Source organism: Prenolepis imparis, unplaced genomic scaffold, assembly GCF_030444845.1.
Source record: "Prenolepis imparis isolate NDT839.2.m4 unplaced genomic scaffold, iyPreImpa1.0 SCAF_1, whole genome shotgun sequence".
NCBI lineage: Eukaryota > Metazoa > Arthropoda > Insecta > Hymenoptera > Formicidae > Prenolepis > Prenolepis imparis.
In genome coordinates, this window is record NW_028141159.1 from 18,377,313 (window position 1) to 18,394,400 (window position 17,088).

General features: G+C 37.4%; 1 protein-coding gene and 1 long non-coding RNA gene across 6 annotated transcripts in view; one reads left to right on the top strand and one right to left on the bottom strand.

Annotated features, from left to right (window-relative positions):
- The window catches only part of LOC145934413 (uncharacterized), a 100,465-nt gene that overhangs the window by 64,826 nt on the left and 18,551 nt on the right, over positions 1 to 17,088 (top strand). For 3 of the 4 annotated variants that reach the window (XM_083034803.1, XM_083034819.1, XM_083034812.1), the window contains 2 exons: positions 5,294 to 5,451; positions 6,453 to 6,813. In XM_083034803.1, the coding sequence (XP_082890929.1) occupies positions 6,571 to 6,813 (243 nt within the window). In that variant the 5' untranslated portion in view covers positions 5,294 to 5,451; positions 6,453 to 6,570. Of the gene's footprint in view, positions 1 to 5,293; positions 5,452 to 6,452; positions 6,818 to 17,088 lie in introns of those variants that run through there. The other variant, XM_083034829.1, reaches the window with a different exon arrangement.
- Positions 1 to 17,088, bottom strand: part of LOC145934460 (uncharacterized) — a 102,790-nt gene that overhangs the window by 63,186 nt on the left and 22,516 nt on the right. The gene's annotated exons all lie outside the window — the stretch shown is intronic.

The window sequence follows — 17,088 nt, forward strand, 5'->3', positions numbered from 1 at the left end:
CCTTGCGAGCTCTCAGTATCTTGCCTCTCTCTCCGTAATCCCTAGATAAAACTATCTCCAGATAAAACTGTCTCCGACATCCAAGTTGGTCAAGTAGAAAACCATCATTAAGTGGTACAATGGTCCATTCAGTTCTCGTAAAAAAAATTTTTTTTAAAGAAATTTTGATAAGATTCCTTCGACGTTTCATTCAGAGGAAACTTATCGAAATTTCTATAACACAATATGCTACACAGTTTTGAAATTATATATCATTTTAAAAAAATATTTATAATGTTGAATATCGTGTTATCTATAGATTCTAATTAATTTAATACAATTGGCGAGATAATTGAACTTTCTATTCAGTCAGTGTACTTTCTCTTATCAATGTGCTCTGATAAATGGATTAAATAAGAAGCTAAATTAATGTTTTATAAATTTGTACGTGTGGTATAAGAGCAATAATACGTAGCACGTATATTATTAGATATTTCAGCAACCTAAAAGCCTCTTTAAAAGAAGAAAATTATTAAGTACTTTAGTATAATACAAATATAATATAACATTATAATTTATATTTAATATTTTTTCGGGATAAAAGTTTTAAAAACTATTATTAATCTAAGAAAATAATATCGCTATGCTGCTTTCCCACGATCTATACGAGACTCATATTTTCAGATTCTAACAAGTATATTAACTCGTATATTATTATTATCATTATTATTATCGAGAGAAAGTACATGAGATATTATACATCGCCGGGAATTATTCGGTCGACTCATGCATCAGGTTCCATTTGCTCTTATACAGACAATGTACCGTATAAAAGAGTTATTTGAAAACCGAGTCGAGATCTTAATTCCGAGCACGACGTCGCGGAACGTATATATTCTCTCTCTTCGTACAGACATGTGTTGCACTTATACTTTTATACCTAGCGCGCGTTTAGCTGTCTTTCTCTCTCTCTCTCTCTCTTTCTTTCTTTAAAGTCGTTCATCTCCCCCTTTTTACGAGTGTACATTCGCATTCTCGTTTTACCGGTGACGAACAAACGGCGCGACCGACTGTAATCGACGAATTATCGCGTCGAGCTCGTCCCTCAATAATGCATCGTCGCTCCCGTCGTCGGTCCGCTCCCATTCGGAGCCCCGAATTAACATTCTGGCAATTCTCCGTCAGTGTGTTGATCGACGTCGCCGCTGTTTTCGCCGGACAAACAAATTGGAATTACCAATTGTATACGCGAGATGTAAATGTAAAGCATTTTTTCGCTGCGGAATTAATTTTCGGAGTACATCTCGCGTTTGATTCTTTTTCTTCCCTCTTCTTTTCGTCCTTTTTCAGAGAACATGTTTTAAAAACGTTGTAAAAAATTACACGAATGACAAGATAAACGTGAAGTGACCACGCAAGTTTTTTTTTTTTTTTTTTTTTTTTTTTTTTTTTTCGAGGCGAATGTTGGAAAGGGACAAATTTTGCGTTGATTTTTTTCCAATGATTGTTCCTACTTTTTCCGAGATAGGGGATAAAAAAAGAATGTATTCTTTGTGGAGAGTTAATACTTTGAAAATACAATTCAAAGAAAAGTACATACGCATTAAAAATTATGAAATTATATTTCTCTGCATGCGTAATTAAATCTTAAAGCGTCTTCTTTGTGTTGATTATATACATTTTTGCTAATTAAATATTTTCTTCCTCCTCTCTTAAGCTTATCTCTCGGAATAATAGGCGCATTTTTAAATAACATTATAAACCGTTAAAGTTGTGTAGACTTCAATACGGTACTTCTGTGTTTGCGCGATGCATAAACAGAGAACGTTGCAAGGTAAATGCACTCCGCTGGGGAAGTGTCAAGGATAATCGCGCAATTACACAAAATACCGGATTTACAGTATCAAGTTTTGATTCTAATCAGTCTTAATCGGTCTTCGTTATCTGTTACACCGGAGCTAAATATTTCAAGCGACAAATTACGATGGCGTCGACGACGACGTAGCCGACGACAGGCAGCTGTCGATATCTCACCTGGTATTCGCGTGCATCGAGTCATTCTCGATATTTATGTTAATCGATACGGCAAGAAGTGGATTTAAGTTTATATGAAAATAATGTATTGCAAAACGTCATGTTATATACAATTGTATTATATTAAAGTTGCACATCATTCATATGTAGTTATAAATTATAATTAATCATTGTAATGTACACGTGCAAAAAAATTTTTTTGAATAAGTATAAATATGTGTATATAATGTATTTATATATTTAAATAAAAAATGTTTTTATTTGAGTACATTACAATGATAATTAATACTGATATTAATAATTATATGTACACTATTTTAAAAAATTCATTTATTTTCAATATGCTAAAAACTCGGCGAAAAATCATTGTAGACAAAAAATTAAAAAAGCATTTTGAAGCTTGAAGTTTCAATTTTAACGCGTTATCGGTGATTTATAAAATTTTTTAATCTTCTTTGTTGTGTGCTTTAAAAAGAAACATATTGTTTTGTTCCTTAAAATTACGTATTTTTGACACTATAACTTTATAAAAAAATTTCTCTCGAAAAATTCAACTCAAGTTTCATAAATTGCAACATTTTATCTATAAAATAAACTTTTTTTAAATGTTTATTACGATTTCTTTTTATCAAGTAACATGATTTTGAAACTAAACCTGTATTTTCAGAACAAAGAAAATATAAAAAAAATTTTTTAAAACCACCGCAATAGCGCGTTGAAGTCGAAACTTCAAGCTTCAAAATACTTTTTTAATTTTTTACGATGATTTTTCGCCGAGTTTCAACGGTTTGAAAATAGTCCAATTTTTAGGATATGAAAAATGTTTTTTATTTTTTTGTAGTAGTGTACATATATATATATATATATAACATTTATACAATATATTTTTCTGAAATAGTTTCTAATAATGTTAAATGTTCGTTCAAATATCATTTCATTATTTCATATTTTTGATGACTAAAATGTTTGATTTAGCAAATACACACAGTTATCAAAGATATATTCAGGTCGTATACGAAACTTTTATATATTATCGATACTACAATCAAGGATCTTGATTAGTTGATTACTCCGATACTATACGACTATATTATTAAAGTTTCGAGTTTTAGAGAGATGCGTCTCTCATAGACTATAATAGAGTTTCTCTCATAGACTTTCATAGAGTTAAAACAATTTCTTCATTTGTAAGACAGACATTTTAGTCAATAACTCTTATACGAAAATAATGATTTGTGAGATAAGAAGCTCTGGAAATTTTTAAGAAATATTCATATCTCATTTATACATCTCGACCCATATAGACTTGAATTTATAATTGTTTACAATAAGCTCATAAATTTATAAAAATTATTAAGCAAAATCATTAAGAATAATATTTTAAAAAATTTATTCGTCTTTTAGTGCCCTTTTCTCTGAAACGAACCTCGAAAATGACTACGTTATTTCGAAATCTATTTTTAAACCAGTCACATTGTTTCCTTTTCTTCTTCGAAACCTTTTTTTTTTATGCCGACATGTCAAAAGTATGAAACGTCTTGACCTTGAGATTTGCGAGAGATCAAAAGTCTATCTTTTACCTGGGAAAGAAAATAGTGAGTCATCGCCGACGGTCAAAAAGAATTCCAAAGTTGCCATCGTAAATGCCTTCTTCAAACAAAAAATATGCATCAAACGTTTCTTAGATTATATGTAGGCGATGTAAAAAAAAATAAAAGAAAATCGCTTTTTCGAATGGTAGAAACTATTTTAACTTGGAACTCGATTTCGAACGCGTCATTATCTTTGAATCTGCGTTCCAGCCGCAATTTTGACGCCTCTTACTCCGATGGGAATAAAGGATTTATTTTCATCCTCTCTCCCTCCCGAGAAAGTTCAAGCAAACCGAGCGGACAAGAAAAAGGAACTATCGAAAATTCTCGTAGAAAACGCGGTAGTGAAAGCTTAGCGACTCGTGTTATTTGTCAAGGTTTCTCACCCCTCCCTCCCTCTCCCCCTGTTGAGTAGTTTCTCCGTTCATATTATTATAGCAAACGTAGATTCCTCCCTTCCCCTCCCTGTATCGCCTCTGTAAAAAGAATATGGAACATAACGCGTGCGTGTATGTATACAGCGCGATCGACAAGCTGCCGCGCGGATAGAAATCGATTTAACAGTAATTGCCGGGAATCGTTATCTTCGTAATCGAGATACGTTGACACCGCAGAAAGAATTGCGTCGCTCATCCCCCGATAAAACGTTCTTGAGTTTCTTATACCTCTTCCCGGATCCAGTAATTGTTCGCTTAACCCGCAAGGTAATTTGCAACGTGAATTTCTAACCGTTTATGTATACGAGCGATAAAACAGAGGTAATTTTTTCAAGATGATTAGAAGGAAATTACTTTCCGATATTTATGAGTATAGTAATTTCATATACGTATAAACGAAACGTTCTATCAATAATTTTATGTATGTGTCACACGATAAAATAATAACTAAATAATAAATAAGGATGATAAATAATAAATAAATAAATAATATAAATAAGAAAATAATTGATGAAAAATACAATCTCTCTTTGCTAAGAGGTTTAGCAAAGAAAAAAATCATTGTTAATCATAATACCCGTGTTCATATATTAAGTGTCGTTTTTATGGACAAAATCGCCCAATTAAAGGACGATTTGCTGTCTCATCCGCTTTACTCGCCTGATTTGGCTCTTTCTAACTTTCATCTACTTTCAAAGCTGAAAAAATTTCTTTGTGGCAAACGATTTTCCACAAATGATGAGCTGAAAGTGGCAGTAAACAGATATTTCGAGGACCTTGAGGAATCTGACTTGGAATAGGCTAAATACATCGTTAGGCAAAATACATAAAAAAATCAGGAAGATTATATTGAAATATGAAAATATTTTCAAAGAGAAAAAAAATCGTATTTTATTATCAAGCCGCAAATTTTTTAAATTACCCTGACAATTGATAAAACTTTAAACATTTTTTAAATTATGAGTTTTATCATAGCGATTTGGTATCTCAATTTTAATGTGCGATGTTAGCGAATGTTTCTCGCAAATATCGATGTTTCTATCGCGCGACTCGAAACGAACGAATCTATTCGATCAATCGTGATCAATGATCTTATCGATTTAATATTCACCACTAATTACCATTGTCGTCCGAACGTAATGAATTATTTATATATTTATCGTAACGCGCGTCAATCAATTAGTCGCGTGCTAATCGACACTTGGTGTGATGCCGTTAATAAAACGTGTGCTCTTGTTATTTGTGTTTCAGGTGAATCGGTAGCGAGGAGGAACGTCAGCGACAAGCCGAAGGACCCTCAACCTCGGAAGCTGGCGTCGGTTTATGCGCGGGTGTTGCGGAGGAAAGTCAGACCGAAACTGGCTTGCGAGTCGCTCTAATCCTGAGTCAGGAGCTCGGAAACTTACTTAGTAAGTAGGAAAAATGTGAGCGATTAGGAGATTTCTAAGGCATGTATATTTATATAAAGCATTTGCCAAAGTAAAATAAAAATTAATATTAATAAAATTAAATGGAAGACATCCGTTTCTTTTCCATTGCCTTAAATTAAACACATTAAAAGTCTAACAGTAAAGATGCTTCTAAACTCCAAAATAATATTATTTTTAAACACTTATTTATATAAATTTTATCTTATTATTTGAATTTTAAATAAAATAAAAGTTGATTTTTTTGCAAATTAAACTTTTATATAATTTCTGAGATCTACTTTTATTTTTATTTTATTATTTATTTTATTTATTTATTTATTTACGTTTTATGTGTTAAATACAAATTTTAAGATTTAGTGTTAGAATATGAACAACGATAAAAAAGTAATAAGCTTTTTAGTTTAAATATTTTATTTTAGAATGAAGAAGGGAAAACGATAGCCCGATAAACATTCATGCGCAGTCATACAATCCGATTCGCGGGACTTCTTCCCTTTCTTTGGCTACGATAAACTTCCGGCCAAACCCGATACGTCTGACAATGACCGGTCAGACTATCAAATGGATGAAATACATACATTGCTCTCATATATATATAATACTAATATCATATTTATACAAAACATATCAAATATTTCACTTCATAATTTATTTACATTACATTTACTTTTATTTTTTTCTCAGTAGAAGTTTTGTGCGAAAAAATTACTTTTGTCCTTGTGCTGTTATAAAGGAAATCTCCGATGAAAAAATTTCCTTTCGAAATCGCGTAAAAATCTAACTCGATGATATCAGGTGGATCATCGTCTGCGACACTGCTACAGTGTTCTTAAAGTCACGTAGCCCCAAGACTGGTTCTCTCTTTGATCCGGGCTCTTGAAATTTTTCGTACAATGGTCCCAGGTGTGACTCACCCGATATCGTCTCACCGGTATACCCTCTCGACTCCTCCTTCGACACAGGTTCTTTCGATGTTGCAGACATTGGCGGGGAAACGCCGGAGGCGAAGAGGGCGGGCGACGCGAGTACGGTGAACCCCGGAAACGAACGCAACGGTGGCCGGCTCGGTCGAGAGGGAGTTTGGTGCCAGGCCCGCGCATGCTTCAACAACGAGGTTGTTCAGCACCCGCGCCCGCTACGACCACCAGCTCAGCATCAGCATCATCATCATCGTCATCGTCATCGTCATTCACTACCACCACCATGTTCCCGCAACAGTACTGCCTGAGATGGAAGTACCATCACAGCAATCTGCAGACCATGTTCTCACAGCTGCTCGAACGACAGGCCTACTGCGACGTCACGCTCGCCTGCGAGGGCAAGACGTTGCGGGCGCACAAGGTAGGTAAATAGAGCGAAGCGTCGCGATGATGTCACCATGTGACGATGACGCGTTTTCCGTATATCTCGTTAACTCTCGACTCGACAAGTCGCGACACATGTTTATTTATCGATGACGCTTATAGAATTGTCGTAGTGTAGTCGTCGAGGAAGCCGTTCGCGCTGATTCGGCAAGCAGAAATCGAGAACGGCGTGAGAGATCCGATTTCGATGATACGGACGATAAATTCTATTTTTAATTAACATTGTCTCTCTCTATCTTTAAAAATAAACTTTGTTGACTTCGGGCTCGAAGCTATAAATCTTCTTACGTGTCGGTACCGAGAAATTAAATTCGATAAAGTTATATATTCCATTCCTCAGATTATTCATTTGAAATAATTTTATCGTTCATAAAGATTTTTTTTTTTTCCCAAGGCATAATGAATGACTCTATTTCGCTCTCGTCCGCTCGTTTGTTTGACATATACACGAATAGATGGTATCAATGCGCGGTTGAGTAATCCGCTGCGCGATAATACGAGTCAATTGAAAAGCTGTGGCACAGAAGTGCGTTTGATATGAAAATCTCTCGCAACGATATAAGAAGTTTCTACCGCGAAAATAGAGAAATTAGTCGCGAATGATTCAGAATATGCGGAAACTCGATTTCCGGAATTTCGCTGTAACATGAAATTGGATTTATGACTGAAACTCGATAAGTGGAATTTCACAATTCGATTTACGGGAAATATATAATAAAATTGCCATTTTCCTCGATATTTCATCTCGAATCCGGCTCGAAACGAGCTCAGTCCCTCGCTACATCGCGAGAGTTATCTTGTCAATTTTCAATTAAAATAATCGAGTCGATATATATATATATATATATATATATATATATATATAAAAGCTGCGCGAAACTGCGATATACTTGCGCGACCAAAACCAACTTCGTCGTCGCTAATCCGAACTTTGTTCCTTGTGACTTCGTTCTCTTGTCAAAACTCGGTTAACGTGACGAAACGTCTAATTCAGTTTTCGGCAACGCTGAAGAAACTAAATTGCAACCACATTGCTCCAACACATCGGTATTCCGAAATCCCCGATTTCTACTTCAGGAACTCCATCTCGAGTATAGCGAGGAATAACGTTTTCATTCACGGGTACATATATGTACACTATATAGGATGTTTCGGCAAGTCGCCCGTCACGCTTTACCTGAGAGAAAAATAGCACTTCCCGAAATTATCAAAGACCGTTTTCAAAATGCCCAGCTCCCTCGACAGATATTGTATCGTGTACTCTACATGTCAGATCTTCGTTTCAAAAGAACCGCTGCAATTTCGAAAAATGACATTTTTTTTCCCCCGCGAATTCTATAGCGCGCTCACCCCGGGTTTATTTATACTAATAAATTGCCCCTTTTCTCGATGTAGTCTTTGATGTATTAGGTCCCCACAACGTATAGTTCCTTTCATCTATTATATTCTACGGGTAGAGATAAAAAATAAAAAAAAATCACAATCGATATCTTAATTTTATATCAACGTAGTCGTCTATACAATTTATCTTGCTCTAATTAGTAATTAATAATAAAATATCTCGGATCTCTCACTCATATTTTCCAAATTCTTAAACTATAAAATATTCAATCGAGCACTTCAGATTTTAATTTTCTTAAAAACTTTTTTTTTTTAAATAATCTATTAGATTAATCTCTAGTCTTTATTAATCAGAGTAAATTTTGTAATACATAACAGCTCTTTATTGCGTAATTATATCCCATTTGTTTCTAACTGAACGATTCACGCTCCATTGATTGAGTGCATGAATTAGATACGCGTTCTGTTAGAATCAGTTATCCAAGTTGCGGTTGGGAAATCTCGATGACTTGCATCAGTTACCAAGTTACACTTTGTTTAACGGTCAGTTGCACCGAAGTCCAAACAATCCGCGTCGACGACTCCTCTCCCTGTAAACGATCGCAGATCGAGATCGCGTCATCGTCTCGCTCATTATCATCATCATCATCATCATCTCGCATCGCTGTCGCTAATTATAGACGCGCGATCAGATCGCGACGATAAGGTCATCAAAGTTGAATGACGCTTGTATCCCCGCGTGTATACGCGAAATGCGGAAACCGGAAGTATAATACTAAGGGCATCACCATCACAATCCTCCCCTTCCCCTCCCACCGCGATGGAGTCTCTCCCGGTGGAGACAATTCCGACTCCTGATAATTGGATTCTATTCCCAGTCAAAAAACCTGGACGATCTGTAGCAGACGACGAATGCAATCCCGTCCGGTTTCCACGGACCCGGACTCTTGCTCTTTTTTCGCATACACGTGTCTCTCGTTCGCCCTCTTCGCCCGCTTCCCTCTATCTTTCCCACCCTTCTTGCCGGCTCCGTACCCTCTCTCGCCCCTTCTCCGTCTTCCCAGTCTCTTTCGCGTTTTTCTGCATGCCCCCTGGTTCTTTTCCCATAGCGCGTCGCGTAGAATTTCCTCGATTCGTTTTATTGTACGTCGCGGTGAAAGAGAGCAAAGGAGAGAAATATGTCGGCGGATATACTATACCCGAAGACACAAGGAGGAGAGCAGGGGTGGAGAGGAGAGGAGAGAAGGAGAAGAAAGACGAGAGAGGAGACGGACGGACACAAACGGACGAGTCTTTCTCTCGCCGGCGTAGGAACATAAAACTTAACAAACGATCAATTTTCTGTTCTTTGTTTCTTACCCGGGGTGGAACTACGTCATTTCGCCACACTCTTTTCTCTCCGGTCTCCTCCGTCTCTTCCCCTTTCCCTCCTCCTCTTCCTCCCCCGTCCTTGCTCGTCGGCCTCCCCCTTTCCTTCTCTTTATTACTCCCTTCCTCTGCCGCTCCCGCGCGCGTTTCCACCCTCTTTCTTCCCTTCGGTCGGTTCCCTCTTTCTCATTCTCCTCCTGCTCTGTTTCGTTTCCTCGCGTCTCTCCCTCTTGTTCTCTCTCTATCTTCCTCTTCGACGGCCTGTGCGTCGAAACGAGCCGCGCAGAGGAGAGGCACTCTATCAAAGTAGAGTACGTTCGGCTTGGTTTATTTTTTACTTTGGGAGGGGTCCAAATTGTAAAATCAATACTTCCTCCTAAATTTAGAATGCCGCCGCCGCCACCACCAGCACAACGCGCACGGGGTTTTTCGTTTCTTTCCCCCGTGCCCGCATCGCGGCGACTCACTTAACTCTCGTGTCTCGTCCCCTTTTCCCGCCGTAGCCGGCAAAAGCCGGCCGGCCGGCTCTCGCTGCCGCGCTTCCGGCGATACCACCGGTGCAATGTAGGGTCGCGGTAAAGGGAGGTCGTCGCAACCGGACGAAGTGTCGATATTTAGAGCTACAGCGATGTGTAATTAGGTAGAGTTTTTTTTTCTCTTTGGACATTTTTTTGGACATCCAATTAGAGCCTACAGTGGTAGGACCTGCATCCGTAGCTAGGTAATGAAAGTAAAATATATCTTGCGCATCTCTCCGCCTGGAATTGCGGTGGAGAGAAATAAGAAAAAGAGAAAGAGAATCGCGCCTTTTATACCTTCATACCTTCGAATGTGCGAAAACTGCGAAAATATGCAGATTATGACAGAGTTACTTTGAAACTTACAAATTGCATTATTCCCGACATGACTGAATATCTGGATGAGAAGAGAGATAGAGAGAGAGAGCGAATTTTATAATACTCTCGTCTCTTTTTATAAAATAAAATGTATGCACGTTGAAAAAAAATCGAATCAACTCGACGTGTTGTTGAGCACAGTTGAGATAAAGTATCGACGCTGAAGTATCGCGTAACCACCTTGACAGATACCAGACGACGACGACGACGACGACGACGACGACGACAGACGATGACGGCGAAACGAAAACGAAAGGGACTCGAGGCGACAGAAGTTCAGCGCGTTCGAAGGGAAAGGGGAACACGGAGAGAACGAGGGGACAAGCTTTGTGGACAGCTGTTTCCTCGTCTAACACCACCTGCCTTGCGCGCGCGGGACGCATACTACTACTACGAGGAGAAAGAGATAGCACTCGAAGGCAAAGCTCGATGACGCGACTTTTTCGAGGTCTTTGCCCTCAATCTCTCACAGTAGCGTTATGAACTAGTTGGACCGATAACCTTATTTAACTTTGGTCAGCGATTACTTTACTCTTTCGAAATAAACAGCCCTACTTACGCGACACTCTGTTGTTGGAGAGAGAGAGGTCTTTCAAAAATCATCCGACAGAAAATTTACGGAAACCTGTCTGTCGCAACAACAGTTTCGGTTACTAATTAGTTCTCTCCCTCCTTATCTGCCATTTTTTAAATCGATTTTAGAAAATACGTGATAATTTAGAAAGAGAAAAAAAAATTCAGCTACAACTGATGATACTGTCGTATCACTGCTTATTAATCTCGTTTCTTTATTAGCTTTTTAAATCTTCAAGATTTCAAGTTATTGCCAATCTTATTAAATTGTTTCTTGTTACTCACTCAACTTGATTAACAATGTAACAAGCCAAAAGAAAAGATTCATTACCATTATATTCATTAGCAATGTATCGATCGGGTTTTACTTGTTGAAAAAAAGTCGTGTCCTAGGAAAACCGATCTATATACGATGAGATGATATGGTTATAGATATACCGCAATTGTAGACACTTGCCTTATTTCGAGCGGCACAAAAGAAAAGTATTTGAAACTTTTGTAATATCGAATCGGGAACGCGATTCGATCCGGAACTTTCGAAAGGAGAAGATTCGTCCGTCCATCGCGGCAAAAAAACTCCCATGTATCTCCCGAAACAGGAGAAATATACTTTATACGGCGATGGTTATCGCTGCCTGTATTCCCGTTGGACCCGCGAGCTCTCGGAAAATTTCTATCCCGCACGATTGTGCCCCGCCAAGGGAGAAAAAAAGGACGAAGAGAACGAACTTTTGAGATGCCTCTTAAACGACGCTCTTTGAATGCGAAAGGGTGGAAAGGGGGCGAGGGCGCACGCGCGCGTCCGGAACAAGAAAATCTTATATTCGTTCGCGATGACTCTCTCGCGTGTCTTCTCTTGATTCATTCGCGCAGATACCGCGAAGGTATAGGTACTGCAAGTAGGTACCCATCCGCGCTGATGTGCGCAAAGCACGACAGGAACGAGATACATCCGTGCGAGAATAATTAATTTTGCTTTTCCTCGACCCGGGGATTTAAAATCTCCCCTCGGCACGGAAGAATAAATGAATCCCTTGGCAATGAGTCGTTTGCGATCGAGAAATTGCGTCCCGCGCATTCATTTATCAGATATTTGACTGACAGTGTGCAATATTTTGTAAAATGCTACTTTCACAAACAGCTTATTTTTATCCTCTTTACCGTGATAAAGAAAATTCCTCAATTGTATCAAAAAGCTATGTAAAAATTATTGAATTCGCCTTTAGAGTTCCTCAAATAAACAGTATAGTTTCAAGATAATCGTCCAATCCAAGCGACGCGTATATATTTCATCGTACTATTATCAATTGTACTGTGTGTTGCGAAATAAGTTGCAGTGTCATCGAAAAAGAGTATCATCCGATCGCGCTCGAAATCTCTCGAGAGCATAAAAATACCAGTTATCACTTGGACTATGCAACATATCGCAACACACTTTTTCCGATGACTGTGTCTCGTTAATCGTTCCATTCCCCACCCACGGCTGTAAACGCGATAACGTTTCCGGGATTCTTTTTTCAGCGCGAACGGTCAAAACTCCGGACTGATTGAATTATACACGATGTTTGAGAAAAGAAGAAAGAGAGACATGGATTTTTTTTATAAAATTCTAACACATTTCTTGAAAAACATGTGTCACGATTTAATGAATTCGTAATCGATAATTAGTGATTATCGCACAATCGGTAGTGTTTCAAAATCACATTAAAATTCTTAATGTTTAAATTTGACTACTTTTAATTTCTGCTTTTGCGATATTTAAGCTTGAGGTCGTTTTTTATTTAAAAAAAATCGTTTAACTAAAACATGTTTTTCCAGTTCTCTTTCCATTAGAAGTAGCTATAAATTGAAATACATTATTCCTGCGTATAACGAGGATTTTCTTTTCATAAGAATACAGACAAGATAAAAAAGGGAAGTAGAATAAAAGATTTTTATCGTCGTTTAAAAATAAATTTAAAATAAACGATTATTCCTCCAGTTGTGAAAACGTTACAAAAATTGAAGAACTTTATAATCAATTCTCCGCATAAATATGCATTCGCGTTTAGTTTTCAAATAATGCGAATGTATGATATGTAATTTCTGCAACATAAACTTTTATTTGCTCTCTGCGCTAACCGCGTGTTTATTACAATTTAATTGCCCTCCTTTTGGTACTCAATTGAAGCGCGAAATAAACGTCCGTGGGGAAAGAACTAATTTATTATGATAGCATTGTGGGAACACATTTTTCAACCCCAATCATATACCGTCGTGACAGACATGGAAATTAATTGTGCTTTATAAATATTACATCGCGATATCAAAGAGCACGCTCGAGAAATCCTAAACTGAATTAATTATCATTCGTGAAAAACCAACAACTTATATTTTACAAAAAATGCGCGGAAGCACACACACACACACACACACACACACACACGTCGCATACACATACACGTGAAATTACATTAAGTCTGAATTAACACCATTTTACGCTCGCAAAGGACAAAAAACGCATTTATCCATCACTATCACGCAGAGAAGTATATACTTTGGATACGACAAAATTATGCATTCGATAATATATCAAAAACATAAATGCAAAGTATTTTCTACTATCTCTCTCTCTTCTCGCTGCATGTAATTTAATAATATTTTCCTATTTAAATCATAAAATTAATATAACGTTACGTTTACACATAATTATATCGTGTTAAAAAAGAAAATCTTATAAGCTGTGCAATGATATGTAATATGGAAAAAAATATCTTTCGAATATATAAATATAGCTGAAGCACAAATGTATTAAAATTTTTCAAAGTAAACCCTTGACAAAAAGTATGAACTTTTTTTTGTTCGTTAGCTACTAGTCGATTGACGTCACGAATCAGATACATACTTAAAAGGATGATGATGCCATTGAGGGCGGAGTTCGAGCTCGATGACAAGCGATATTTCTGAACATTTGGAGAAGGACGAAGAGGGAGAGGGGGAAGTTTAGGCCAGTTTTTAACCGCGATGAGTGTTAATGCTAGTCGGATACATTATCGATCAAGCCACGCGGCGTGAAAAGAGAGCGAGAAAAAACGACAGTGGGATTCTACGCGTTCTCGACCGTAACGATATAGACCACTCGTCTCTCGTTCTCAAGATGCACAACGGGTATTACCCTGGTACGTTGCGGGTAATTATGTGCCGCCGGTACAGAGGGGCTGCCAGGTGCTAAGGTCATTAAACCCGGACATCCTGCGTTCTAAAAACGCGACAGGCCTCTCTCTCTAATTGTACAAGTAATAATACGATTTGACGTTCTTTATTCTCGCAATGTGGTCTCGAATCTCAAGCTCACTCCTTGAATCCGACCTTCGAAATATCGAGTAACTCGTGTATCGCACATTATCAAATCCACGGAATAAAGTTCCTCGTAAGAGGAGTTGGAACAACTACTTGATGTGCTGTTGGGTTTTATTTCTTATAATAATTAACACAAGTTAAAACCGTATCCAAGTAAAGTGCATCCAAAATATTTTTTCTATGCATTTCAGTTCAGTCATTTTTTTCTAAGATTGGCTAATCCATTCCTCTGAAGAATGCAATGGCTGTGATTGACCAATCTTAGAATTACGGATGTTATTAAACGATTAAATGTGACGTGTAGATGTATTCATTGTGAGGATTTAGAATAATCTTTGAAGAAACGATATTGGAGGAAAAGGCAAGACCTGCAGCGTTACTTGTTCGAATTTTTCGAGTCCAAAACCGAACTAGCAGCGCCGAGAAGCTTTCGCACGTGCGCTAATAGGATTTTACGAGCGACGCGTGGTGAAGGAGAGATCGTTTCGCGAAATTAACACTCGCCGGAGCGAGTGAACTCGTAAAAAAGTATAATCGATATTTTCGTACGGGCGCGAGTACTTTTTCCCCGACCACCCTTCCCGTCCCACACCCATTTCACTCACACATATTCCTTCTTTTCTCACTCATTCGTTAGTTCATTCGCTCTCTGACTCATTCTCTCACCCATTCATTTCCCTCCCTCCACCGCTGTCGCTCTTTATCACCCTTTGCCTCGTATATTCGACTATCTTCCTCTACCCTGCTGATGAAGTACATCCCTCGCTTCCTCCCATCCTTTCACTCTTCGAGGACTGCCATTACTGAGTCACACTATATTCTCCACGTGCCTGCATACATATATAAACCGCGAACACTCGCTCGCACAGGCGGGGGGGGGGAGGGGGCAGCCACTCTGCAGTGGCAAAGAAGATTAATCTGTTATATTCATATCTCACATGTGTACGCTAATATTTATCAGGGCTTAATATTTTTCATTAGATTCCGCCGTGCATGTCCCACTTGCCACGTTGTCCTCCTCGTTGCCTCCTGCGTTCATTTACATTACGCGATGCACGAGCGGCGCTTTGTTCCGGCCACCGATGCGAAAATTGGGGTGAACCATTAGTATGCGCGAAAAAGGCGCGGACCCCGAGATGTGTGAGAATCATAAACCGAAAGTGCAGAGAGCGATATAAATATGTGCAATAAATAAAAGGATTAAAATTTCAAATTAACCGAGCGATACTGCATATGTGCGAATGCACATAGAAACATAGAAACTCTTATTTTTCAAAATTTCTGAGATGAGATTGAAAATATCTATTCTTCTTTTCTGCAGATGCAGATTTAATTAAATTTGCTGGCTTCTTTATTTAAAAATTTAAGGAATGCTAGAATGTATGTGTGTGTGTGTGTATGTGCTATTTCTCTGCTACAACATTTTCACCTGGAAATGCGGTCGAAATGTAGCAAAATTGCATTTGTAACTTAATACCGTACAAAATTAGAAAGACCATGTGTGAGTTCGCCACTTTTCTCATACGATAAAAAGTACAGCAGAATTATAAATGTAGGAATTAAAAAAAGAAAGATAGAAGATGGCAGAAGACTATATAAGTAGGGGTTATTTTTAAAAAAATATGTAATATACATATACATATAAAAACTTCTTGCAATTATATTACGCGCACATGACTCTATAGAACTTTGCAATTTTAAGATATTTAAAATTTGTTAGAAATAATAAACTCGAAAAATCTTCTCCGAGAGAAAATCGACTTTATAAACTTATTAAAAAATTCATCGTTAAAATCCAAATTCGTGATTTTATTTTAGATTGTTTTATGTGTGCATGTTGTTGCGTGCATGTATATGCACACTCATTTCTATGTTCGTTACCGCAATTTGGTAATCTATTTAGATATTTCATAAAAACAGATAAAATGTAAAATTTTTTGGGGAAAAAACATTGCTCGTCGCGTATAGATATAGGGAGTTCGTAAACTCCCACTTGGACTCACACCGTTATTTTTTTATGCATACTTCGGGGTTTGTTCGCTCTAAAACGCACCGGCCTCAGACTCGGCGGCGCGTTTTCTTGCTCGTTAAACTCGTCGGGCATGACGCGCGGCAAAACAACGAGATCCGCATGCTGCATTATTAGAAAATTCCCGCGTGACTTACGTGCGGCAGATAAGAAACTTACTTACGCCATCGCAAAACGGATATGCGAAATGAAGAGATTTCTTTATTTTATTTTGCCGATTTTTGATAGAGATTATTATTAATTTTTGATTAAAAATTAATTTTGTGCTTGTTTATTTTACTTTTTTATAGTTTTTATCTTTGATATGTTTTATCTTAATATTTTTACCAAATATATATGTTATCGTTAAAAATTATGTATTTTCTTTGCATCATATCTATCGTAATCTTAACGATAACATCTCAATTATATAAGGAAAAAGCAAATCGATAGTTAATGACGATCTTTGAAAATTATAAAACCCGCATGAGAGAACTAATGCAAAGTACAAAGACACAATTGTGAAAGATACTTATCAGGGCACGGCACTAAGAAATATATAAAAGACACAAAAATGTATAATAAACACATATATACATATGTGCTCCGTTCTATTCATGCGTGTACACAAAGAATATTCGCATTATTTCTCTTCTTTCGCAATTCCGGTTTCTTGTCTGTCTTTATACGTTTTTTTTTTTTTTTTTTTTTTTTCTTTATTATTCAG